The sequence below is a fragment of the Lepeophtheirus salmonis genome, chromosome 9, assembly GCF_016086655.4.
Source record: "Lepeophtheirus salmonis chromosome 9, UVic_Lsal_1.4, whole genome shotgun sequence".
Lineage (NCBI taxonomy): Eukaryota > Metazoa > Arthropoda > Copepoda > Siphonostomatoida > Caligidae > Lepeophtheirus > Lepeophtheirus salmonis.
In genome coordinates this window covers 9,713,341-9,740,028 of record NC_052139.2, presented here as the reverse complement: position 1 = coordinate 9,740,028, position 26,688 = coordinate 9,713,341, and the positions used below count along the sequence as shown (strand labels likewise).

At 30.4% G+C, this 26,688-nt stretch overlaps 2 protein-coding genes across 2 annotated transcripts in view; one reads left to right on the top strand and one right to left on the bottom strand.

Annotated features, from left to right (window-relative positions):
- The window catches only part of LOC121124579 (uncharacterized), an 89,086-nt gene extending 66,578 nt beyond the window's left edge, over positions 1 to 22,508 (top strand). The window contains exon 4 of the mRNA XM_040719736.2: positions 22,199 to 22,508. Coding sequence (XP_040575670.2) covers positions 22,199 to 22,373 — 175 coding nt within the window. The 3' untranslated portion in view covers positions 22,374 to 22,508. The remainder of the gene's footprint in view (positions 1 to 22,198) is intronic.
- A 1,337-nt stretch (positions 22,509 to 23,845) lies between these two features.
- LOC121124284 (proton-coupled amino acid transporter-like protein acs) lies at positions 23,846 to 26,330 on the bottom strand. The gene is made up of 8 exons (XM_040719441.2): positions 26,011 to 26,330; positions 25,889 to 25,939; positions 25,550 to 25,834; positions 25,406 to 25,490; positions 25,120 to 25,334; positions 24,588 to 24,833; positions 24,356 to 24,525; positions 23,846 to 24,301 (listed from the first exon to the last, which is right to left on the bottom strand). Exons 1-8 carry the CDS (start codon positions 26,073 to 26,075, stop codon positions 24,063 to 24,065), a joined length of 1,356 nt encoding a protein of 451 aa, XP_040575375.1. The 5' UTR covers positions 26,076 to 26,330; the 3' UTR covers positions 23,846 to 24,062.
- Positions 26,331 to 26,688: the final 358 nt, after the last annotated feature.

The following is a 26,688-nucleotide window of genomic DNA, read 5'->3' as shown; positions in this document are numbered from 1 at the left end:
GACAAGTGACATTTACCCATAGATATCGATAAAAAATCATTTTTTAGTAAATAAGAAACCAAAAATCAACCTGGTAAACCTAACAATTTGAAAAATGTTTAGGGAGAGAGAAAGAATAATGATCCTGACGTTTCATTAGATCCCCTAAAATCAGCTATGATTACGTTAAATGTGAATTTTAAGTTATTCTTATAGGATACTTTTCTAAACCAATGTAACCTCAAATAGGTGCGTATTTCTCCCTAAATGGTTATCGTCATATTTTGCTTATTGTAGATGAACCCTCCTTGTATATGCATGAATGTATGAGTAAACAAGCTTATACCTACATTATACATATTTTGTGAGCTGAATATGAAATATATGTAGTTTATTTTCAGTGTTTATTATGAACATAAGTCAAAAAGGAAATATTTTGTTTTTATTGAAATGTTTATTTTCTTAATTATATAGTTATAAGTATTGCATACAAATTTCATTTTTTTCCAGTTCTTATTACTTTAATATGATATGTAAGAACTAGTATTGGGTTTTGGTCTAGTTTTTGTATTTGTAATTGTAAACAGGTCTGAACCGATATGTCTTTTAGTGGACCTAACTAATTTGGTCTTTGAAAGAAGTTTGATCTAGACCGGTCTCAAAGGAAAATTTGACCTTGATTGGTCCTACAAAAAAATTGATTTGAAACCATCTCATTTAAAATTCGTTGTAGAGCAATTCTAAAATGTACAAGATAACTTTGTGGGCTTTTTGATAACGAATAAATAGGAAAGACTTTTCCGAGAATGAAAAGGGTACATCATTTATTACAGACTACGCTCTAAATGGCATAGTCGAGGAGGGGAACAGTCTGTGAATAGATACGAACTATTGGCCCGTTATGCTTTAACAAAGTCAACAATTTCTGGCCTCTCTTCACACATTTGGCCTTGGTTGGTGTTAAAAGCAGTTGCTGATGTCGTCGAACATAAGAAACTTACTCTAAATCCTTCACATACTTCCTCACAGTCCAATTGCTGTGCATGTTACTTAATCAACTTGAGTGTTAATTCTGGTGATCGCAGTATCCATGTCCTGCATGATCCCGATTTTCTCACTTATCTACTATGATATCAATATTAAAAGCGTGGTGGAAGTTAAACATCAGTCGTACACACGTTATCGTATCACCTTGTTTTATATTAACCTTGAAATAGACTAACTTCTCTTCTTTATAACAGTAATTCATTTTCTCGCCCCGTCCCTCCCAAACTCATATAACAGGAAGCTAATATTAACATTGGTCTTTATTAAAGCTTTAAACCAAGTAGCAAAACGTGACCGTTCGATGAAAGAATAGTATGGTCAGTATTTTTTTCATATTTTTTGCTAGACGTCGCTTTTCCCATGAATTCATTCATTTATTTGTACTGAAGACGGTAGCACGTGTTTTTTTGTTTATCAATATCTTATATTATATCATGTTCTAGTCTTTAAATATTTATATGTTTAGTTAATTATATTTACTCTAAATTATTCCCTTTAAATTATAAATAAATTATGTCAGTTGACAAGAATAATCTTTTGGAGTCTTGGGATGTTTTAATCTGTAAGGTCTGCAACCTGTCCCTCAAGGGAGCAGACGATCTTTTAGATCATGCGAAGGAGCATCTTGAAGGGAACGAAAAAGCCTCGTCGAACTCAATCTCTTCCAATTATTTCAACTGCAAGCATTATAAGGCTAAATTCCTGATTTGTCGGCGACTTAGTCGAACATTCTCATTTCCATGTTTTGGAATAATATGGTGAATTTTAGAATTGAACTAATCCAAAAAATGGAGACCATTCAAACTATTGTTCCAGTAGGTATTATCCGGCAGTACGAAGAAAAACCATACAGTAAGTACTTGTTGGGGGCAATTGACTAGCAGAGTTATTCCCTAAAATTACTCTTGATATGGTTTAAAGCTCATCCGCTCCCTTGAAGGACAAGTTGCAGAGCTGTCAAAGTCGACCATTCTAGGAAGACTCTCATACATTCATCTTATCACCTCACATAGTTTATGACTAAAGTCACTAAACTATAGTTAATAGTTATTTATTAATACTAGAATTAGAATATATTTAGTATTCCACTTTCTACACTTGTGACTCAAATCTAGCTATTTTTATTAATACACGAATAAATTCTAGTTTATAGCTAGAGTCATTATTATAGAAATAATAGCTATATAATGCCCCTCGCGGATAAAAAAAAGTAAATTCCGAATAAGCCATTTTCCCCCTTTTTATTGTTTTTGTACTCGTTTCGCTACTTGGTTTAAAGTTTTTGTCTTTATTAAGTAGTACCCTATGTCACACTACCACCTTTTCCTCCTGCCTTTTTTTTCCTAACTGCCAAATCTAGGTGAATATAACCCTTGTAAATAAAATAAAGGTTTTAATCTATAGGTGAAATTCAAAGTTATCCTTACTCATTCCACAAATTTGAAAATAAATCCTATAAGTGATTAAAATATGTCTATGAGATATTGCGCTGTACATACATAATACATAGGTTTTACTTTTCTTGATTTATTTTAAAGATTGTATTTATATTGACGCACCAAATATATTTATAATGCTCAACTTTCTAAAGAAATGTATATAATATCTAAATTTCATAGTTAGATAAATATCAATGAAGTAGAGGTATATAGTTCTTTGTTCCGACTATCATTTATGTATAAAGGTATAATTCAATTTGACGAATTTTATTATTAAAATTTTGTATGCACATGAACCTATATATTTCTTTCCCAGGAGTCAAAATAAATTAAAATGAATTTGAATAATATATATATATTTGTTACACGTAAGACGAAGTACGTTTGAATTTAATTATATTACTTATATATATGTCGCATTCAATAATTACTAGTACGCAGCTATTTCGATGAATATAATATTCAGAAATGTCAATTGAAATAAAGGCGATTTTGTTATGATGCAGCTGTCTAATGGCAGTTTTTTGAAACATTCACCAAAAAATAAGAAAAATTCCATCAAGGTTGTTTACTTGTTTAGCACATAATTTAAAGACGATATATTGCACATTATAGTATCAACTCAAAATCCTTATTCAAAGTAGAGAGGAAGTGACTTTGCCTAGTTGTTGATTGAATATGTCATTAACCATTTGGATAACGTCTCTATAATTTTTCAATAAACACTTGCACTCCCACAAAATGTGTTTAGTTGTATCTTTTATAAATTAGGAACAAATTCCACATTTGATATAAAAATACATAGAAACGAGCTCCAATATGTTATTATTATTTAGGACTATAGACTACAGTACCTTCCAGTTCATTCTTGTATATCAGTCCTAAAAACTTATAAAATTGCGTTTTTGATAACGTCACTCAACTTTAACTGTTTTTTTTTCCTTCATCACATAGCTAATTTAATGAAATGTCATTACAGTTAAGCTACTCTCATCTTAAACATCTTTAAATTTTCAAGTTTACCTAAATTAATGTTCGATTTCCTTTTTTTGTTAATAGATCAAAAATGCTTATAATTTTACAAACCCAGTGATCTCTGTCAGTGGATATGTCGTTTCTTCAAGTATCGATATTTTAAATGACATTCTCTCAAGAGATATTTCAAACGCTCACCCACGACTTAATAATCTAACAACTTATTTCTGTTGCAGATTTTTCAATCTAAATTTATACTTTGAAATGAGTATTTCCTTATTTTTATGATTCTTTATTATTTATCTGTTTCCAAAGAAGATTGAATTAATAGCTATGAATTAATACAAAAATTTGATCATTAATGCCGTTAAATTTATGTAAATAAGTTTCTTATTCGATTAATATTCATTTATATAAACTAACACAGCCTTTTATTTCTGTATAATAATCAATTTAGTGTATACTAGCAGAAGCTACCTGCATTGCAGAGCTGAAGAGAGGGGAGTAGAAACAAAGAATGCTGGTAGAAAAAAGAAACATGGAGATAGAGGAAAGTAGAAAGAGGAGTTTTGGATCCGTCAAAAAAACTAAAAAGATTGTAGCCTATAAGTCTGGTCCTAATAAAGATAGTGAGTTAGTAGAACAACCCTTATCAGTATTTTATGGTAACTACTACCGCTGAAATGACGGAGTTATCAAGTTTTTTTTAGGTGTTGGACATAACTACTTTCAAAGTGACAAAATAACTTAAGTTGTAAGTAGGAAGCTTGCAACAAGAAACTTATTATTACACCATGCACCAGTATTTAGACCCGTAGCTGAAATTTGCATTTTTTATTGTTATTTAAGCCAAAGAACACAAACGGCTTGAATAAGAATAATATATGTGGGCTTGAGCCTGCAGGCGCTCCAAGGCTTTCATTCTGTTACATAATGTTATGGGTTCTAGGTATTATTTAAAGGACCGTAGGACCGATGTAAACGTATCAGCCCTAAGGAAATGAAAGGAGGGGGGGGGGAGACTGAAAAGGAAATCCGTCTTAAGACCGATCCAACACTAAGAAAGAGAATATGGGAGAAAAGGAGAGAGATATAGAAAGAGAGAAGGAGATAAATACAGGAAGAGCGAACGGAAATGAGTTTTTTTTCCAGTCAAAGCAGCCTCTTAATTACCTCGGATGCAAAGAAAAAAAAAAAAAAAGAAAAGAAGAAGGCTGATTTGTTCGTCCGTTTTGGTGTGATGACATTAAATACAGACTTATAAATATTTATAAGCTTTGCAATTGTATTATTGAAGTTTTTGTATCATAAAAATGACAGTCTGCTCAAATTAAGGATTCCAATAGTGAGAATTAGGCAATTTAATGCAACTTAACTTAACATAAATAAGTTAAGTTAATTAACTTTTTATTTAACTAGTTAATTATTTAACCATCGTTATTTACACTTTAACTTAATCATTAATTTTTTTAAATCAAAATTCACTTTTTAGTTAACTTGTTAATTTTTTAAAATCAAAATTCACTTTTTAGTTAACTTGTTAATTTTTTTAACAAAAATTAACTTTTAACTTAACTAGTTAATTTTTTAAACTGCATTATCTTAACTTTAACTTAACTTGATTAAGTTAATTATATAAAGTTAATTTTTTTTTTTCAGTTGAAATACTAAAAAAGCTTTCTTGAAATAATCGTTAGTTCTCCGATAATTTAGTTAAACACTGTGTCGATACTATCCCTTTTATCAAACTTTGGAACTAGGTCATTCCACACCAAATCGTTATTATATTAACTCCGATATTTTTATAATTTTATGTATAGTTTAAAATTACATATTAAATCAAAAATTTTAACTTGCATTCAATAGTTAATTTATTTTGCATTGCTTTTTCGCTTCGAAACAGAAGTTGTTTGGAGTTTGAATCTGTACTTTTTCCTTGATTGCTCCATTGGAAGTAGAGAAAATCCTAGCCATAGGGACCAACAGAATAATCTTTATTATAAAGCCTTGATAAGCCTCTTAATGGACTAACTTAAATAGTTATTTTTAATAGCCAAAGTTAATTTTTAACTTAACCAAGGTTTGGAGTTAATTTTATTTCAAGTACTCTAAAGTTCATTAACTTAAACTTAGCTAGTTACAATAATTAAAATCGAAATTAACTTTAACTTAACTGGTTAATTTTCATATATATCACTATTAATTGTATCTCAACCAGTTATTAAAAAATAAAATAATAAATAACTTTAACTTAACTAGTTAAAAAGATAAGTTAACTTTCCCATCACTGCCAATACTCATGTATTATATTTGATAAATATGGTACTATAGGAATAACTAGTTTATAACTTCAAAACATGGCTTAAAACAACATCAAAGGATTTAAACCCCCTTGTTTTTAAATTAGAATATAATTTTATGTTCGTTTCTTTCCAAAAAACGTACATAAGAGATTTAACTTATGTCAAATAAAATATGAACAGACCAAGGAAAAGTAAAAATATTTGCAAGGCCGTAGTCACAACAAAAACAATCCCCCCCCCATTACATTTGAACTCCAGGCTTTGATACAAATTTGACTAAAAGTAAAATACCAATTCTATCATGCATGTACACTTATACGTGTATAGACAATTAATTTATAAAAACTTTGAATATTATAATCTTCAAACTTGAACTCTCAAAATGAGGAGGTATAGGAGTGAAAACGCTATAATAAATTAAATTTTGGAGGTACAAAGTTACTAACGTTGCAAGGAACAAGATGATTTTGTAATAACATAACTTCTTTATTTTGATAGGGATAATTGTTCATGTTTGAAGACTACAAAACGAAAAGTTCTCAGAAATAAATTTTTCTGTCATAGATAGAGACTAAATTCTATTTTACATAGGTTATAACTCTTGACACTGTTATAAGAATAATTATTTAAACAATATCTATCCTTATTATCAAATCAAGGCTCAACTTCTATAAGTGGCCAAAATAACAAACTAGGAACACAGAATTTTCTAAAGTTCTAAAGAGGTTCATAAAAACAAGTTTGCACAGGATTTCAAAAATAATTATTTTTCATTCATATTCAAATAACAAATAGAAAAATCATGCATCTATTAATTGCATCTCCATACATCTTTTTTTAAGGAAGAAATAAAAATGGACTAACAAGCTTCATTTGATTATCAGTAGTATATAGAGTTTATTAAAGCATGTACTTATCTGAAAATTACTTGAACGTGTAAAAATAAATAAAACAGATTAACAAAATACATATCCTACAGTTGGCAATGTTGAATAGTGGGTTGGAAGATGTAAGTTACCTTTGTTGTAAAGCACAACCTTTTTTTTAAGGAAGAGGGAAAAAAGGCCCCAAATCAATTGGTAAGTGAATCATAAAAACTGTTATTTATCTTTTAAGTACTCCCAGACTATCATTGTCATATTATTTTTACACAATTTTTAAAATGAATTATATATATATATCTACTGCAATATATTATACTACGTTTCTTTCCGTCCTTCCGCGGATTATTAAGTTTGTCTTAGTATGTGCATAATAAAATAATTCGTCATAAAATCTATACTGCAGGTACCTCCTAGTATATAATAATATTAAAATCCTACATAGTATTTTATTCGATACTGTATTATAATATTGCTCAGTAGTATTATATTAAAGCGTAGCTATGCAAATTTATATATAATTAGTAAATCTAAGCCAAAAGTATAGATAAATATTTGTTTTGAGATTAAACAAGGAAACACTTTTGTTGCGCATGCTCGTTTTTCTATTTTGTTCATTCTTTGGTAAATTTATTTCGTGATAACATCTCTTTCTAATAAATAATCTATATTTTCCCTCTACCTTTTTTGAAATAATAATTTCACCTTTGTCTAATATTATTTGAGTGGTGGGCGATATAGTGCAACATTACCTTTTTTATAGTTTATTATAAAAAAGGTGGATAAATAGTAGAGAGGTCGGCGTGGTTTCATTCTAGAGGCAAGATTTTAAAGTTTTTATTAGAAATACAGTAGTAGCCATCATACGTTGGAGTAGCGAGGAACGTAAGTTTCTCTCGAAAAAAAATAATTCAAACAATGATTTGGAAGAATATTTTATTGAATTAAACCAATTGCCATTTAGCTCTTAAGTTTTTATTAATCCAAATTATGAAAATCTGTTTATTGCTTCTATTTCAATTTAAAAAAGAAGAAAAAAAGAGAAGTTTTTCAATTCATATTCATTATTTAAAATTTATGAAACTTTTTTAACACCAATAACTCGAGGGATAATAATGTTAGTAAGATTTAATTGGTGCAATCCGATTTAGTCTTATATAATGATTAAAAATTCGTCTATTTTTTACAAAATAGGTAAATAGGTTGGCTTTAGTCTAGAAAATACAACCATTTTATTAAACTTTGCAGAATCGTGAATTATTAATTAGTTAATCCATTAATCCCCACTACAGTAAAACAAGATATGTTAGCTCTTCAATTTTGCATTTTTTGTATGAACTAACAATGCCTTTCAAACTCCTCAATCAAAATTTAATGATCGAGAAACTAAAAAATAAAAAATTTACTTGGTATTAAAATACCGAAGTCCATTTTATATGATTTCAAGAACCTTTGAAAACAAAAACTTTAAGTTTGTATTATCATTATGAAATAAAAATATAGCTTTATTGATTTATAAAACTTGTTTGATTGACTTTTGGAAAAAAGAGGTTATTCTGTCTCACCCTTTATGAAGTCTTTCTCTTATATTTGTAATATGTGCATATACTTATTATGTCACCAAATTGGGCATAATTTGTCTCTAGGTATCGTGTCCCAGACTAGGAAGATAGTTGTAATTTTTATGCATATTGCATATTAAAGAAAGAAACTGAAAATTCAACATTGTATCCCCCACAATTTGAAGGAATTTGTTGTCAATTTGGACTAGAACAATAGAAGAAATGGAATATTTAATGTCACAACTGAACTCAGTTTTTCACATAATAAAGTTTACGGCATCATATAACTTTGTTATAAAATTTACCCGATTCTTGGACACCACAGTTGAAATTATAGATAGGAAAATCCATACGGATTTATACGGTAAAAAATTGACTGAATTCAGTATCTTCTCCCCTCGATATCACATCCATCCCACACGTGTCGGAATATTCCACACAGATTGTGAATCTTGTGAATTTGCGGCCATGAGCGACATAATCGTTTAAAGAACTTAAAGAAATGATCATAGAACATGTTTATAACATATAATAAGTTTTTATTAAAGTGGGTTTGAAAAAGTGCTTACAAAATGGATGTATGTAGAAACTAATCATATGTTCAATCGAGTTAGGTTATCAAATCATCGGCATGAAATGTTTTTCAGGAACTTTCTCATGCAATATCATGCAATTTCACACATTTGGCTTATGTGATCAATTGTACCAAATGCTCAATGTAATATGTAGGCCAAACCAAAAGAAGATTGAAAGATCGGATGAGTGATGACATGAAATATGTGGATAAATGTTTGGGAGCCACTGGAGAACACTTCAATTTGAGAGGACATGAGAAAGCAGATATGAAAGTATAGGTACTTGAACAGGCCTATAAGATCCGATACTCATATGGTACAAATGTTTGTGGTTGGAGTAAAGTGGTGCCCACTATGATTACATACAAATGTTCAATCAGGTTTCGAATGTACTAGGAAAAGAAGTTCACTACTCGGGAGTTAGATAATAATGACAACAACTGACGAAAAGAAAATGCATTTATGTTAGAAAAATCTGAGTAAAAATTGTGGCAAGAATCTCCCTCTACTTTTAAATGTAAACATATATTAAATCTCTCTTCTTTCATCTTTTTTATTAACATTTCAAAAATATTAAGAAAGAACCTACAAAATTACAGAAATGATAAAATATCTGAGTATGTATAATTTTTTAAGTTCCATTCTCCACGGAGTTGCATCTTTATAATGATATGAAGGAGTTAAGTACAAAAAATATATAAGAAAAAGAGAATACTATAAATAATAAATAGGTATAAAACAAAACTATCAAGGGACCTGAATATACATATTATATATTATGTTATATCTATGAATGTAAGTTTATAGTTTTATGTATACACTTATTACTTTCATTGAACCCCTTTCATCTTTCCCTGTAAATAAATACATATTTAGAAGGTCTTCCTAGCGGAATACCGTTTTCACAGGGATTTCTTAGAGTTTTACACCTAGTATAAATTCCTAGGCAATCTTACATTTCATTATATAATACAGACTCCTACATTAAAAAATGTAACACTTTTTGAAAATCACAAACACTGTTACATCTGAAAAAATATCATCAAATTTGGTAAATTTAATTCTTAAATACTATTAACAGACACCTTATTTAAATTTTCAATCAGTATAAACACTTTTTTCTTTATGACCGGTTCCACCATGGAGTGGAACTTTGCACAAATGTTCTTTACAAACCTCGACTCTAGGTTGGCTCAAGCAGTGATGATGGCGACCTTCATTTGGGTTTTTGTTGTGTATCGAACTACAGAAAGCTTCACTATGAGGTGGCAAAAAATACCAAAGTTCAAAGGAACTTTTGGTACTGTGGGAGGCAAAGAGTCTTTCTTTTCAAGCTTGTTGGTGAGGATTTTGCACCGCCTCACACACTTTAATTAATCCCAAAGCTTCATACCCTGACGAGGAGTTGTCTTGTAGGCATTAAGACTTAAGTATTCATTCACCAATGGTGGTCTGGTTGATGTTAAATTCACGAGCAAAGACATTGACGTTCACCTAGCCTCTTCTGCGTTTAACTGCATCAACCAATGCTTTAGAATCTTTGGCCTGGATCTGGACCTTGTGGAAGCTTATGCTGTGCCTCTCACGGTCACCCAGTACAGAGTGGAGCAGTTCTAGTCGAGCACTTAGAGATCTATCAAGGTGATTTTCCACGCACGGATAGCTCCAGAATTACATTTATATTTTGCTCCATGTTTTTGGTTATAGAGCTCTTACTTCTGGGTTGACTTTTCTTATTTTTTGTTAATTATTTCTTGAGAAAATTGTTTAGAATAAGTAGATATAACAAATAGGACGAAGACTCGCCATTTTAAAAAGTGTTGCATTTTAGATGGAGGGGTCCTGTAATTTACGGTTAATTTAATTGCACAATTCATCAAAATTGATCGATGTTAAGTGCTGAAGTTTTTAAATTCTGTAAATTTTATCAAAAGGAACGAAGTACGACACTGCATTTTTGAAATTTAAAGAAAATGAAGAATTAAAAATACTCCAATATGAATATGTTGCAAGTTTTCTGTACCCTTGAAACAGAAAAGGTTAATTAACCCGGCAGTTTTTTCAATAATTGTAGAGATATTGAACATTGTTTAGTGGTTGGAGACAAACTTTGAAGGTGTGAATTTCACAATTCCTTAAATTAATTGCTCCAAAAAAATCTTAATTAAAATTGGTCATTAATAAGTAAAATTAAAACAACTTATTAGTAACTAGCGGTAGAACAAGGAATTTTCTGGAGTAATTAAGGATCCTTCAAATTACAAAATTTGCTTTAATAATATAAAAAATAACAATCAACAAATCTTCAGTGTATCGTTTCGTTTTATATGAGTACACTTACACATATATAGCTACTCCATACTTAGAGATTCTCTCCTCAAGAATGAAAGTATAATAATAAAAGCTTTAAAAAATGATGTGATGAGCCAAGGAGTACTTTAGTCATTGTGCACTGATTCACTATGATTTACCGACACACACTCTTGCTAAACCTCATATAAAGTTACATTGATAATTTTATATATGACTAGTGTTATTGACCAGAGCGATTTGGCGTCAACGAAGTTACAAACTTTGTTCCAATAATATAAAACTTAACTACCCAACAAATCCTTGGCGTTACCCTCAGTTTTTTATGAGCACACGTAGCTACTCAGTCAATACTTAAACGTTCTCTCTTATAGAATAAACAAATAATTAGAGCATGGATTTTTCTAAAAATATGAATTCATGAGCAAGAGAGTACTTTAGCTCGTTGCTAAACCTCTTCTAAAGTGATTACTTTTTTTATCTTTTATATTGAGATTTTTTTTTATTTATAAGTTGAACTAAACGACTGCAAGAATTGTTATGTCGGTCCTTCTTTAGGATCAAGGACTACGGTCCAACCAATTTCTCACTTGTCCGTCCTTTAAAAAGGTAAAACGATCCCTCGTGACGTCAATGAGGGTGTTTTTCCTCCTGTTAATTATTCTGTTAGATAATGAAATAAATTATATTACTAAGTAATAATATTATATGTTCGTATTATATTAGATTATCACGAAAAAAATAAAATTTTGTGGAAAATATGTGCAAGAATCTGTATAAATATTTCACCATACACCATCAAATTTGTAAGAAAAATTCCAAGGATCGGTCCCAATGATCGAGAGTTCTAAGGACTGATAGGACCAGTCCTTGACTGGACCGGATCAAAGAAACAGGGACCGAGACAACACTACCTGCGTCATTTAATTCATTTTATACTGTGCTCCCTGTGTACTATACTTTATTTTATTTTTTTTACGATACTTTTATGTTATATATTAGATAACACTATTTACAATGTACCCTGTGACTATTTGTTAAAGCTACTTGCATTCAGTCATACACATAGATAAACTTTGATTTTGTACATAGATAAAAAGGAAAGAGAAAAAATCCAATTACAGTCAAACGGAAAAGGAAACTGCATATTTTACTAATTGTTGGATACCTATATAAATAAAACTTTTTGAAACTTCCTCTGTTGTTGCAAACAATGTTGTTTGATTAGGTCCTATTTTTAATAGACTGTTATCCTATTTTTGTTATTTCTATTTTTTAATTTAAAATCAATTTCCCAGAATATGAAGGATAAATGATACTTTTCAAATCTGAAGAATTATCTCTTATTCTAATAATCGAATTCCCATTTTGTGGGTGACAGCCAACTTGTCGTAACTTAATCACTTACATTCTACAATTAAACTTGTAAATGATGTGAATAATAGTGGCTTCTAATTTTTATTTTTAAATGAATTTGAGAAGTTTTTATATTATGAGTATGAATTTTTATGTTTTTAAATATTCACTTTAAATATTATGCTTCTAGGATGACACGAAGGCACAAAATAATATTTTTAACTTTTGTATTTACTACAATTTGGCCCTCAACCCTCTATTTGTAAATAAGCTTGATCACTCTTTATCCAACAACACCTTCGTTTTATATGATTTGTTAAATTATTGTTCCGCCAAAAGTAGTTTTTTTAAAGCGCATGTAAGACAAATTTACAAAAGAATATTTAGTTCTCAAAGGTAAGTTGTAATTTTAATTTAGATTTATTTTTGGTGGCTCATTCCAATAACGGGATAGAAATACTTTAAAATTCAAATTGAAAATTCTCAAGAATTAGATTGGACATAAAAAGACTAATCACAGATTCTTAATCAGCCCGTAAAGTACTACTGGAATTAATTGCAGAATATATATTTATTTTTTGTTGACGTACTAAATCTACTAAAAAATAGCTTTTTCATCACGTACTATTGATTTTTTTTTTTGGAAGTCGATCAGACTACGGAATTCAAAAAAAGCGTGAACCGGGAACAGTGACACCGGAACGATAGGAGTCATTGGCTTTCCCACTTTGCAGAATTTTTCTACTTTTGCCAGTAAAAAAAATTATCTTGTCTAAAAAGTTTTAAATGTCATAAGTTTCGAAAGAGTTAAAAAAAAAACAATTTTCCTGTTTCTAAAGAAAATAATAATAATATTAGATCAAATTTAATCTCTTTGGATTTTTTTTTACTTTAAAGTTAAAAAATAAAGTTTTCCGTCTCTTCTACGAAAAATTATTTGTCAAACTTTTCATTTAAAAAGAAGACAAAAAACTTTTGAGCCAAAATTGTCAAAAAAAGCTACACAGCCCAGCTTTTCCTCCCCAAAAGAAATTGTGGAGGACACTTAGGATGTCTCCATTATATAATTTGGACCTTTACTTTAAAATACATTCCAGTGCCAGTATTTGGGTGCTCGAAACAAAATGCACCCCAAACTATCAGTGGGGATGATATAAATGAAAAACATGAGACTTGAAAATCTATATATTAAATGCAAATGTGTCCGGGAGTCACGGTCAAGCCAATGTATGGATTTATTTGAAATTTTTTAGTAGCTTTTGTAGCTCTGGAAACCCTTCTTGTAGAAATTTTCTGGGCTTTCAATTCCATGGTGACCTTAATAGAGCATTTTTCTAAAAACGACTTTTTGACTAACAAATGAGTACTTATATATGACACAAAAGTAAGAAAGTAATATTCTAAGAATGATACTTGCTGCATGTTGTCCTGTATCTTTTTTTGAAAGGAGATTATAAGCAAGATTAATTGAAATACAAGATAATTCCATAACCCGTGTAAGACTGATGTTTGACTTCCGCCACAGTTTTTAATATTGGCATCATATAATGGTTGGGTGTTTTGTCAAAATCTGTCTTTCTTGCACAGCATTCGATACGATACATTAAATTGAAAATTCTAGAGATAGTAACGTCATAGACAATGATTGTTTGCATGGTTTGTCAAAATCCCTCTGTCTTGCCCAGCAGCCGATACGATACATCAAATTGAAAATTTTATCGAGCCCAATTACATGATTATCTAATCTTGTTTTTATACTAACCTTGATAATATAGCTTCGAGAAGAGAGAAAAAAAAAAGACAAAGAGAGAATAAAACAATTGATTTTTGACAATAATTTGAAAGTTGAGCGAAAGATAGTTCAACAACGTTCGGTGCTTGAATAAACCTTATAATTAGTGTCCTGTCAGTCCTTATTTATTCGGTACTATCCCGTCTTAGGACTGATCCTTAGATTGTCAGTCCATCGGAATGTCATTACTAAAACTGATAAAAAAGACAAATTATAGCTGAGTGACGTCATCGAGGACATAATTGCATCTGTTTTAGGACGGATATGAAGGATTGAACTGGACCAAACCGAGACTGAACAGTCTCCAGTACTGAATAAGGTCTAGTACAACACTTATTATGATTTCCTTTTTGAAAAATTCTTATTTTTATTTTTTATGTAACAAGAATAATTGTTAAAATTTTAAGGTTTTTATTTTTGTTTTATATAAAGTAGAAGAGGTCGTAATCAATTTAGTTTTCCAATGCCCTGGGAAACTGCGGGAAAACCTACACTAGTATTTATTAAAAAAAATTATTTTAATATTTCTTCCTAAAATATAAACAGAAATGCTATAATTTGACAGTATGTATTATTAAGAAACGTGATCCTGTACTTTAATGGTAGGTTTACCTTGATCCGGATCTAACACAGTTTCATGGGAAAGGAGAAATCCGAGTATGTAGTATGTGAGTTATATACTTAATTGAATAAGTCAAAGTTAATTTTTTCTATTCTTATAAATTTGAAGAAATAAAAGTTCTTTTTTCCCCTTCTTAAATTTAAACTAAGTAGAGCAGGCTGTATAATCGGATCACAAAAAGAATATAAAAAAATATTTTTTTTTTGTAAAATGGAGAATGAGCAATTTAAAAAAATAATAATAACATAAGATGTGAATTGGTAATCAAAAATCTTGATTTATTCATTTCTTTATTTCTTATTTTTGTTATACAAAAAAAGAGATGCCATTAACGGAAATTGAATTTGGTCGATTTAGCAAGTGCATATCCCATTGTGTAAGGAGTATTTTTATGTCTCAAAAAGTATATTTTATTTGTTTATTCAAGAATGAATGACATCATTCACCCAACTGTTTTATCGTCTTTGGTAAAGTTTTTTTTTATCACAGGATTTCGGTGAAATTTTTTTTTCTAAACACTGTATGGGTAAAAATCGAATTTGTCAAAGATCGACACTTTGGTGGGAAATGGAGAGTTTTCTTATTAAAGTAGTTTGGATTTGGGAGAAACAAAGGTTCAGGAGCTCCGTTCTTAGACCAATTTGAACTGATATTTCGGTTTTAATTAAAAAAAAATTTTTTTATTGTGGATTGTTTTTGAAAAGCTCTCAGCTTCCATTTTTATTTTTCATTCAATCCTAGCTTTGTGTTGTGTCAACATAAAAACATCTTGGAATCGGATTTTGAAAATAGATCTGTAAGCTAACTTAAACGATGAAATTCTGTTCTTCAAATTATTTTCAACATTTATTCGTTAGGTGAAAGTGACGGATTTTAACTGCTGTATTAACTGTGACAAAAATTCAATATACAATGTTAAACATAGGAATACATTGGCTTTGGCTGAAAAAACGGACTACTTCTAAGGCCTTAAATTTAAAATAAGGAACATCATGAAAAATCTAAAATAACCATTTTCCTGACATAAGGCCTTTAAAAATCATCGGATCCTTTCTTATGAATAGAGTTGATATGTTTATAATGAAAAACATTACCTTAAAAATGAGAAAAGGAAAAACGGTTGTTGCATGTGGTCTTTTTTCCTTTTTGTTTATTATTTAATAGGTTGTCGTTTTGTTAAGTTCTCTCTCTCTCTCTCTCTGATGTATGCATTATTGTCTATCATTGGTGTAAATTGTTTTAAAAATGCATAATAAAATAAACATAAATAAATTGATATATATGCATAATATTTTCCTGCGCTTATGCTATTTTAAATGTAGCAGGTTCTCCTCTTTATAGTAGCAACTCATTTTCTGCCCAAAAAATCATATAACCGACAACATATATTAACAAGGGTTTTAATTCAATATTACAACATGTGTCGCTCCCACCTTCTCCTTGTGCTTTTTTTTTTCTTACATAAATGTCAACACTATTTAGGAAGAATAATAGCTACAAAAAGAAAAATCATATTTTCTTAATTTTTTTAATAATACAATACTGATTTTATGCTGATTTGTCATATGTGAGTGTTTTATATTATATATACTAGCAGATAATTCCTTTTTAATATATCTGATTTTTCGAGGAATTTCCCTGATAGTAAGAACAAAGGGATCCCGGGAGACAATCTCTGCATCAAGCTTAATTAATTTAATTGAAATAATATATAATAAACACTGATTCACGTTTTTGTGACAAACAACCAACTTTTTTTGTTGTTGTTAATCAGTTTTTAGTCTTTTTTTATCAGTCCAATCTTTTTTTCACAATTCAATGGTCTTAAGTGACGATTAGTCGGTCTTACGGTCCTAGCTATCTCTTTATTTTCTTCATGCCTCTGTAGGATAAGTGTAAGTCTTTGTTGAACTCAGAGTAGAATTGAGGAGCCACATTGCTATAATTCCCGTCTATGTCCGTGAAAGATGCTGAGTGAGAGCTGTATTTATTTTCTTTCTATCATAGCTCTTTGGAGCTAATCTAACAAAGTGTCATGGTTCATGACAACTAAGCTGCTTTTCTCCTAAACATTCTTCAAATTGTCAGAATTAGCCATAGAGATATAAAGATAGAGTTATTATTTGCAAAAAAAGTTGACGCCGTCGTAGCTCCAATTCTAATTGTTGCAGTAATAAATAGGTATTTTAACAAGATAGAGGACACTTTAATTACTTTTATATTCCTTAGTATATATTACATATGATTATGTTTTTACTTATGTAACTCTTCAGTTTTTATTGAAGTATAAGATGATTGCATACAAGATTTGGAGTGATTGATTGATATGTCAACAACTATATTTTCCATTGTTTTAATGAAATAACTTTTGCTTTGGCTTAGCGAAGCACTGTATGTATTTTATCTCATTGTATGTGGTTTATTTTTAAACATATCGGCAGGTCATATTTTATACAACTCTACTTAAGACACAAGTGAAATAAATAACGAATCTGACGAGTTGATTTAAAAAAAAAGGAAGTTCTTTATCTACTCCAGAATAATTACTTTATCAAGTCTATTCAAATTCAAGTCGAACTCAATAACAAATCTTAGCTTGTTTAAACCACTATTGGGTCAAATCGACCATATAAATAAAAAATATCACCCAACCTTCTGATATTTGTATGATTTTTGGCACACAAGCTCAAATTTATAACTAAATTAAGTACGCCAAATTTCAGCACATAATTCGGTGTCGTTTCTGAGAGATATATACTCGTCTCAGACCAATATTTTCAACGTCACTTTTATGTCTTATTAACGGACGTTACTTTTTCTTGTATATTTTTTTTATCCACTTCTTGAAATTTGGCACTTTACTATTTTCAAGTCTGTGAATTCCAAAAATGCCCTAACTATATGAATATGAAATTTTGGCAATTTATAATATTAATTAGAAGTTGATATATATATATTTTTTAATATGAATTATTTATGGAATATCACTTATTTATAAAGTTGGACATAATTTTAAAATAGCTTTCTTTTTTGAGACTTGGAACTGTTGTTCTATCACTCTTGTTGCTCCAAATTATCAACTTTTAATCGATATTATGAATTATTTTAGTTCAGTTTTCTTTTGTTACTCTATGTATATAAATCATAAAATAAGTTTAAGAAATAAAAACGTAAGTAAAATTGACCATATTTCCGGAGAAAAGTAACCTATTTTTGAGATCCCACCGTGGGAGCTATGATAAAAAGCCAACACGATTTCTGGCACAGTGATATCCCTACTTATGTAAAACATGTTGGCAATGTTTCATAAACATAAGCGTAAGGCAATTATTCTTTTTTGTTGATCAAGTATTTGCAAGTGTATTTCAGATTGTATTTATCAAATCAAATGTGAGATCATAAAAGATTGATATATTCGATTTTGACTCAATTTTTGGATTTCTCACACTTCAAAATAGTTAAGTACCATATTTCAAGAGGTTAGGCTCTTTTCCATCAAAAAATATACAAGAAAAAGTAGCATTTGTTAATAAGACATAAAAGTAACGTTGCAAATTTTGGTCTGGGACGAGTATTTGTATTTTAGAAACGACTCAGAATTATGTGCAGAAATTTGGCAGACTTAATTTATTCGTAAACTTGAACTTGTGTGCAAAATCATCCAAATTGAGAGGGTTGGGTGACATGCCCTGGTAAATTTGAAATGGAATGACCCTTTTAACTGATTCTATGCATTTTTCATTTTAATAGAAATACAAAATAAATATCAAGTTGTGAATAAATGAATTTGGAGTATGCTAGAGGTAGTATCCGGTATTGTCCCGAGTTTTAGAAGTGGTTGAATAGACACAACTTGCCTAACAAAGGCAATAACGTTACGCTACGTCATTCATGATGGTACTCATGCATAGATGATACATGTTTTCTCCTCAAGAATGAAAGAATAATAATAATAATTGCTTTACTGACGAACCAAGGAGTCTCTAGAGCACTTTCTGGCTAAGTCTTAGTAAAACACCCTCAATACTACATGCAAGATACCTGCAAAATTTTATAAATATGACAAGAGTGTCATTTCTTAGATCAAAAATATGAATTTGATATACATAAGTGAACACAAAATATAATGCACCATATATACACAAATACTGTATGTTCGATGGTAAATGCAAAACGACTGCGAGATTTCATTAATATGACTACATTAATATTTCTTAGATATAAAATATGTACAGAGGTTTGGTAATAAATTTGGACCAAGCTTAAGGCCACCAAGATCCACATATTGGAAAATGTTTTATTTAACAAAAATGATGAAACAATTTTGAATATTTTTATTCTATAAGTCCTCCTCCTTCTTCAAGGACAGCTTTCTCACGGGACCTGAAAGCTTTAACGGAATTTGAGACCTGGGTAGCGTCTATGAAGCTGGCCAGTGACCTGATGGACGAATTCTGGGCCCCTAAAGAGTTATGGTAGGTTGCACAGGCCTCCCTCTCCGTCTTTCCCCAAAATATTAAGATCAGGAGAGTTGAAAGGCCAGGTCTTGCAGTCCCAAAAATGAGGCTCACTGTCTTTCATCCATTCATGCACAATCTCAGCCTGATGGGGGTAGTTGCAGTCCTGCTGGATGGTGTATCTTCTGACTCCAGCCATTTTTTCTATCCAGGGCTTGACCATGTCCTTGAACACGTCAAAGTCGACCTCTTTGTTCACTTTTTGCTTGAGCTTGAAGAAGTAGGATTGCATGACGTAACCTTCCCTGCTAACGATTCTCAGGACAATAATACCGACTTGATTCTACATCCTGAGCATCATGGGCACTTCAGAAGGTTTTCTAAATATACATATGTCATTCTTGCTGTTTCTCTTTTTATCAACAGTGAATATCTTCTCATTGACAAATGTCCTTCAGTGTTCTTCAAGGAAGACACGATCTTCTTGTACCTAGCCTGGCTGGTCAGATTCATTGAATCTATTGTCAGATGTATCACAATTACAAAGTAGTTCTTATACCCTAAGTTCTCATTGATGGACATGGAGATGATACTGCGGTTTTTGGTAAGGATGGCCATGGATCTTCCTAGTTCAGCTTCGATGGACATCTTTAGCTTAGCCAGAAATCTAGGGGTCCTTTTTCTGTTACTTTTGGGACACTGCTTGGACCTGATGGGCATACCTATGTTTTTGTACCTCTTGATGATGGTCTAGACTATTGGTGAATTACCACAAATGGGGTAATTTAGACAACTTTGGGGGTAATTTTCCTTGTGTGTTATTTCTATGCCATAAAGAATGACTTTTTACTTCTTAGTGTTAAATGAAATAAACATTATGCGACAAGTTTTAGGTAAATTAATTTTACTACAAGTTGTTTTGGGGTAACGTTAAAAAAAGTTACCTGATCCCTGGTATAGACTGTACTTTTGGGCTACATAACAGTGTTGAGACTCGGTCCATTACCGAATTTTTTTTCCGGCTGGTCTTAAGTAATTTTTTCTACACTGATCTGGACCGATATTTTATCCAGACCGCGGTCTCAGACCGTGGACCGATATTTTTTGGTCTCACTTTATGGACCGATTTTTTTTCGGTCTCAATTTATGGACTGATTTTTTTCGGTCTTACCCTTTAGACAGATTTTTATCGGTCTTATAAATATATTATGAGAGATCAAATTTCTTTTTTTCTAGATCGACCGTCATTGATTTATTCATTATATTTAACAAAGAATAAATATCCGGATAACCTTGAAAATCTCAAAATTAGATGATATGTTCTAGAACAAATACTGTATACATATACTATAAATTTATTTATGAGAGCTATCACTGTTTAAATAATGTATGACGTCATTGTACTTGAAAATACATCTGATGTCATATTATCAATAATTTATCTGTAAAATCGGTACAGACCGATTTTTTTGGGGATGAAACAAGACCGAATTTTTTCTTTGGACCGATCTAAACCGAACTTTTCAATGAGACCGTTGCAGACCGAGATTTTTTGTTTTACCGAACTAATTCGTTCCAACAAAAAGTCGAACGGTCTCAGACCGGTCTATGATTTCCAGACCAAAACCCAACACTATTACATAATTAGTCTGATGATGTTAGGGACACAGTGTGATGCGCTCTTGAGTTCGACCACAGCGTACCTTTTATGTTGCTCCATCATCATAAAGTGATATTTTGTTGTGTTTTTTCTCGGAAAGTTATATATACAACCTACAGAACCTCTCCAGATAAAAAAAAAACTACTTGTAGATATAACTGTTGTTGCTCCTGCACACCATAAACATGGTCCAAATTTATTTACACGGGTCTGTACATGTATCAATATGGTATATTTTCATTCAAACATATATTTTTTTACTAGTTAGTAAAAGTCAATGTTTATATAGACTTTTTTACTACAATTAGCAAGAATTTTCGAAAATATAGTGTTTTTGTCAAAAAAAAAACTCAGTCAAATTGTATCAACTCATTGAATACTCAAATTGTATCCCATCGCATCATAATGAAAATGCCTCATTCCCTAAATGGAACATCCTTTTAGATTGAAGGAAGCAAGAATTGATGTTTTTATAAATATCGAGGAGAGACACTTTGTGTAATTAATTTAAATATAACATAGCAATAAACAAGATTTAAAAGTTAGATAACCAGAGTATTTAAGCATTTGAATTGTTGTAGTTAGAGCACATATTATTTTAAGACAATTAAATTTAAATCATACTCATTTTATTTTATCGGATAAAAGCAAAAATTAACAAATCTACTGACTCTTTATAAAATATTTTCTATGAAGAAAATACGGAAAATAAAAATAATCATAGACTAATACATATCATAAATATTTTATATTACTATGAAGAATTACATTTTTCAAAGGTTTTTACTCATTTAAATGGATTTTATTCCGTTTTGGAATGCTTCTATGATAGAAACTATGTTTTTAAAATTTTAATTTGTGACTGATATTTCCAAAAATACCAATGGTCCAAGTTTCTAGTGGAAAGTATTTTTAATTTTTTTAGTTGGAAAAATGAATTCGATCTGCAGGACTTAATTAGTCCATGTTCATCGCTAGAACCACTACAAGCCTCATTTTAACGTGTCTTCAAAGGAAAAAATTTCAATAAATTATTTAGTATCAAATCAGCTAATGCTATGACAATGTAGAAAAATATTTTTAGACAACCTGATAATTTCTGTACAATAATAATTTTATTTAAAGACAAATAAAGAATATTCGTATTTAGCGAGACACATATAAATTTTTCTACATAGAATTAGGAACATAAATATTTATCAACCAATTTCTAAATGTTCATTTTTATTTCTTATTACAGACAAAAAGAAATTTCGACTCCGGTGGAATGGGATGAGTATAAAGCTGAAGAGGAATATCGTGAAATGATGCGTCGTAGAACATCCGAGGCATCTGGAAGAGGATCCATATCATGGGATGACGATGAAGAACGGAAATGTCAAGAGGCCTACCGAAAAAAATATTCACATTCTTAATTTTGTTTTCAAAATAATTATTTTTTCATTTCTTTCCAAATTATATCGTCAAGATACAAACAACCCAATTCCTATGGAATAATATTTTGTATATAAAATTTGACTTGATTTTTACAAAATAAACTCTTTTTTTTATTTGATGAAATATTATTTAAATTTGTGCTTACTTATGAAACTTTGAATTCGATTTAATTGTACTATCTTCATCTACGGAATCTAATAGATAAAGAACACATGATACAGTTGATGAAGAGAAGATTAGAAAAATTGAACGGGAATGTAACTTTAATCTTTGGCTTAAAAAGCTGGGAAAAAAATTTGGTACACCAGCAACAGGGATTAAGTAAATAAGAGTTGATGGAAAAATACTCGTAAAGAAAGAGGACATCTTGAACTATTTTCATGATTGCTTTCAAAATATTGTACAAGGGGATTGAAAGAAATTTTACTGTGCAAGGAGACACGGTGTCACAATCTTCTCAGAAGACATTATTAGATATTTTATGGATAACAACTGTAAATCATAAATGGCATGTGACCCTGATGGAATAATTGGAAAAGCTTATCTCTTGTCAAGGAAGGAAATTGTACTGTATTTAAGGTTTATTGGTAAATCTATGGAGAAACACGGCCATACGTATGCCAAAAAAAATCATATAATGGACTTCAGTCATTGGAGGCCCATAATAGTGCTTAATGAAGCATATAAAGTTATTGAGCACTATTTTAGGCAAGAAAATTGAGCCGATTTTAAATATGAAGTACGGTTCATAGCAAAAAGGGTTTCTTCGCAGGAGGAGAATCACTGATGTTTCATGGAATTCCCAGTGCAAAAGGGTATATGGTTCTGGAAGTGGCGGCGGGGATTTTTAATCCACAATTTTTTTACTTTTTTACCCATCTGCAGATGCGACAGATTTCTAAACGAAATTCTTTCAATATAGACTAATTGCGAGCAATTTTTCGGTAGTGGCAATATTCCAGAGCGCAATCCTTTGTGCATATGTATATAGAACTCATTTAAGTGTTATATTCTAATTAGTTATATCTTTTTCAAAGCATCAGTAATGTACACAATGTTACATTCGTTACACATTATTAACGTAAAATATTATTAAAAAGTTATTTCCTTTTAAGTTGAAGCTACATCTTTAAAATGATATTTATATAAAGGTGTTTTTTTTGTATCACTGTAACGTTATTTAAAAAAAAACATATATATTTGTATTTTAAATGATTCACTCTTATGTAGAATGATAACTGTTAGCAGTTATAAGCATTAAATATAAGTCGACCTTTATAGGCTTTGTTAATCGTTGTTGGTCGAAATAAGTAAAACAAAATGTACTGTAAAATAAATAAAGGTGGACTCTACCTGCAATACTCTTCAGGTAACTATTACAATGCAAAAAAGTGTGTCTTAAAATTATCATTAGATTTATGTTGTAAATATGTAGAGATGTATCCAAGAGTCAGTTTAAAAAAGTCCTTTTATTTGATATCCTTAATCTGCATAATAATATGTTTATCTACAATTTTAATATATAGTATTGAAGTGAATGTCAGTTCTCATAGGTTGGGTGAGAAAGGATCGTCAAGCTCCGAAGAAATTAATTTGCTAATGTATGATGCTACCCTAAGCCGATTGAAATCACATCGCACTGCTCAATTGGAAGAGGACTTATTTGTTTAACTGAATGTTTCAATGGCATCCAAAATAGACACAAATGTTCCAGTGATACTTCCAACAACTCCAAAGCATAGAATACACATATTAACTATAAGTTTGATTTTGAATGGACCAAAGTCTGGATAAACTGTTAGGGTGTGGATGATGGCTGGTGCTATCAAAGCTAAAAAAGAAGAACTCATTGCGCCCACAAGAGCCATAAATATCCCTAAATCAGGAATAAGGACAGCAAACCCATCTACAAAGGAGGAAAATGGTATTAAAATTATTTTAAACAATGTGCATATCTTACATGTGAGAAGAACAAGAGAAAATCGAATTACATACTCCCACAAAAGTTTTCTATCTGGTCTCATTTTACTCTCGAGTCCTTTGTATATTACTTCAAAAGGAACAAAAAATTGAAGGGGATACGATAACGTTACAGAAGTTGAGAGAGAAACACTGATTGCGATCGCTAATCTATATAGAAAAGTATTTCCCTATTAAACATATGGAAATTGGAAATGAAGAACTATACGAACATGTTTCCATCATTTGCCTTTGCAACAGACTCAGAGACACTTCCATCTATTGAGTCTCCAAAACTCAAGTAACCAAAAAAACCCATGAGAACATAAAAACAGGATACCGTAACCATTGCTATGTTGAGGACGCCAAAGTATCCACCCATGGATTTACGAGTCTTCATTTCTTTTTCCATTGGCAGTACCAGAGCTATTCCTTCGAATGTGTAGAGTGCAGTTCCAAAAAATAATGGCAGAGTTGACCTTATGGTGACAAATTTGGGAGTTAATTATCATTTTTAAAAACAGAATGTAGGTTTTAGATGTTAATATGTATGTGAACATTACAATTGATTTGATATTTCTCTGAAAATAATTACTTAGTAAAATATTTATAAGTAAGCAAATTTTTATAAACATAATATATGATATATTATCTTATTAGATAAAAAGCCTTTATCCTCAAAACTTAAGCCAAATAAATTTAAAATTATTTGAATAACTTTCATTGTAAATTATATAAGAATTCTTTTGGGATTTTGCAACGTACAATGGTGCTATAGGTTTAATATCAGATACTGGTTTGATATCCAAAAATAAAAAATAGAAGGTAGATGCAATTGCAAATAAATTGATTGCATTTGCAAACGTGATAAAAGGTCCAAGAATCTTGAGATTACGTATTGATGCTAAGCCCAGTATTGGAAGTAGTAGTAATGTAGTGTAAATGCTGACATCTGTCTCTCCGATCCAATTATCTAAAATCTAAAGATCAATTAAGGAGGCTTGGAATATAATCATAGTTAGTAAAGATACATATACCTTAAGGTACTTACAGGCTTCATATTCACCGAAACAAACACAAAATAAACACTGCTAAATCCCAATTGTGTGATGCAAAGGAAAATATTGATGATGGTTCTGAGAGAAAAAGATAAAAAAGTAGAATCCAATCAAAATGATAATAAGTTCTTATTTACTTAAATATCTTCGGAAAAAATTTCCTTTTCCTAATAAACTCAATTTCAGTGTAAACCATGGACTCCTTAGCGGTTTCTGCGTAGGATAAATATGACTTTCCTACCTTGTCTCGTAGTTTGGCTGAACATTCTAAAAGTAAATGCATGCCGTAAATGCATACGACAGCGATAAAGGCGGTTCCTCCACCTCCCAAGGCATAGCCTGCATTTTTAAAAGCCTCTGGCATAGCTAAAATCCCAGTTCCAAGATTTCCTTTCAACAAATGCATAAATGTCACTGGATTACTGAAAAAGAAGAAGATCGTAACTCTATTTAGTCCATTTTGAAACAAGAGTTACTTAATGAGTGGAGCCTTTTTGACCTTTTTTCCTTGAGTATCCGACCCATTTCTGTAATATGAGTATAAATTGTACAAATATCCGGTAAACGTTTATTCATCCATTATAAATAAATTACTTACTCAAAAGACTCCCCAGAATGATGTTCATCTTTCTCTGAAGATACTAAATCCAGCGTGGAGGACATATTGTCTATATGCCAATATTAAAAAAAAATAATGAGAGATAATAAAAATTAATCAAGTATCTTCATAGTTCAAATGTCAGGGTGGAATTATAAATATTATTTTCCAGAATATGAAGATGATATATGATTCAAAGACTTTTTATTATCAGGTATGCCAATATTTACATTGATAATTAAACAATAATTTAATGATATTTATATACTAATCAGAGTAAATACTCTGCTTATACGATTCTTGATAGAATATGGCATCATACTGTTTGATTTGAAAAAATTATAAAAAGCGTTTTTGCAACAATATAAAATAAAGATAATTGGAAAAAACTTTAACTTCATTCAGATCCCGTCTGAGTGCATCACAGCCAAATGCATCATAAAAGTGGCTGGGTAACTTCCTTTTGTTTTCATTTTTATTGAGTTGTCGAGATGGAGAAGCACAGTCACTTATCAAGTAGTGTTTTTGTTTTTTGCTAATTTGAAATTTTCAAAATTATTTGAACAAAAATAACTCTAAAATTAATTAAACTAGAGTACGACCTATAATTGTTTTTTTCTAAAAAAAAAACACTAATTTATTTACTTAAATAACATATGAACAAACACAATCGGGCAA

Coding starts and splice junctions, on each gene's coding strand:
- LOC121124284 (XM_040719441.2), bottom strand. CDS start 26,075: ATGTCCTCCACGCTGGATTTAGTATCTTCAGAGAAAGATGAACATCAT. Junction 25,835..25,888: donor AAAAAGGCTCCACTCATTAA/GTAACTCTTGTT, acceptor CTTCTTTTTCAG/TAATCCAGTGACATTTATGC. Junction 24,302..24,355: donor TTCTCTTGTTCTTCTCACAT/GTAAGATATGCA, acceptor CCTCCTTTGTAG/ATGGGTTTGCTGTCCTTATT.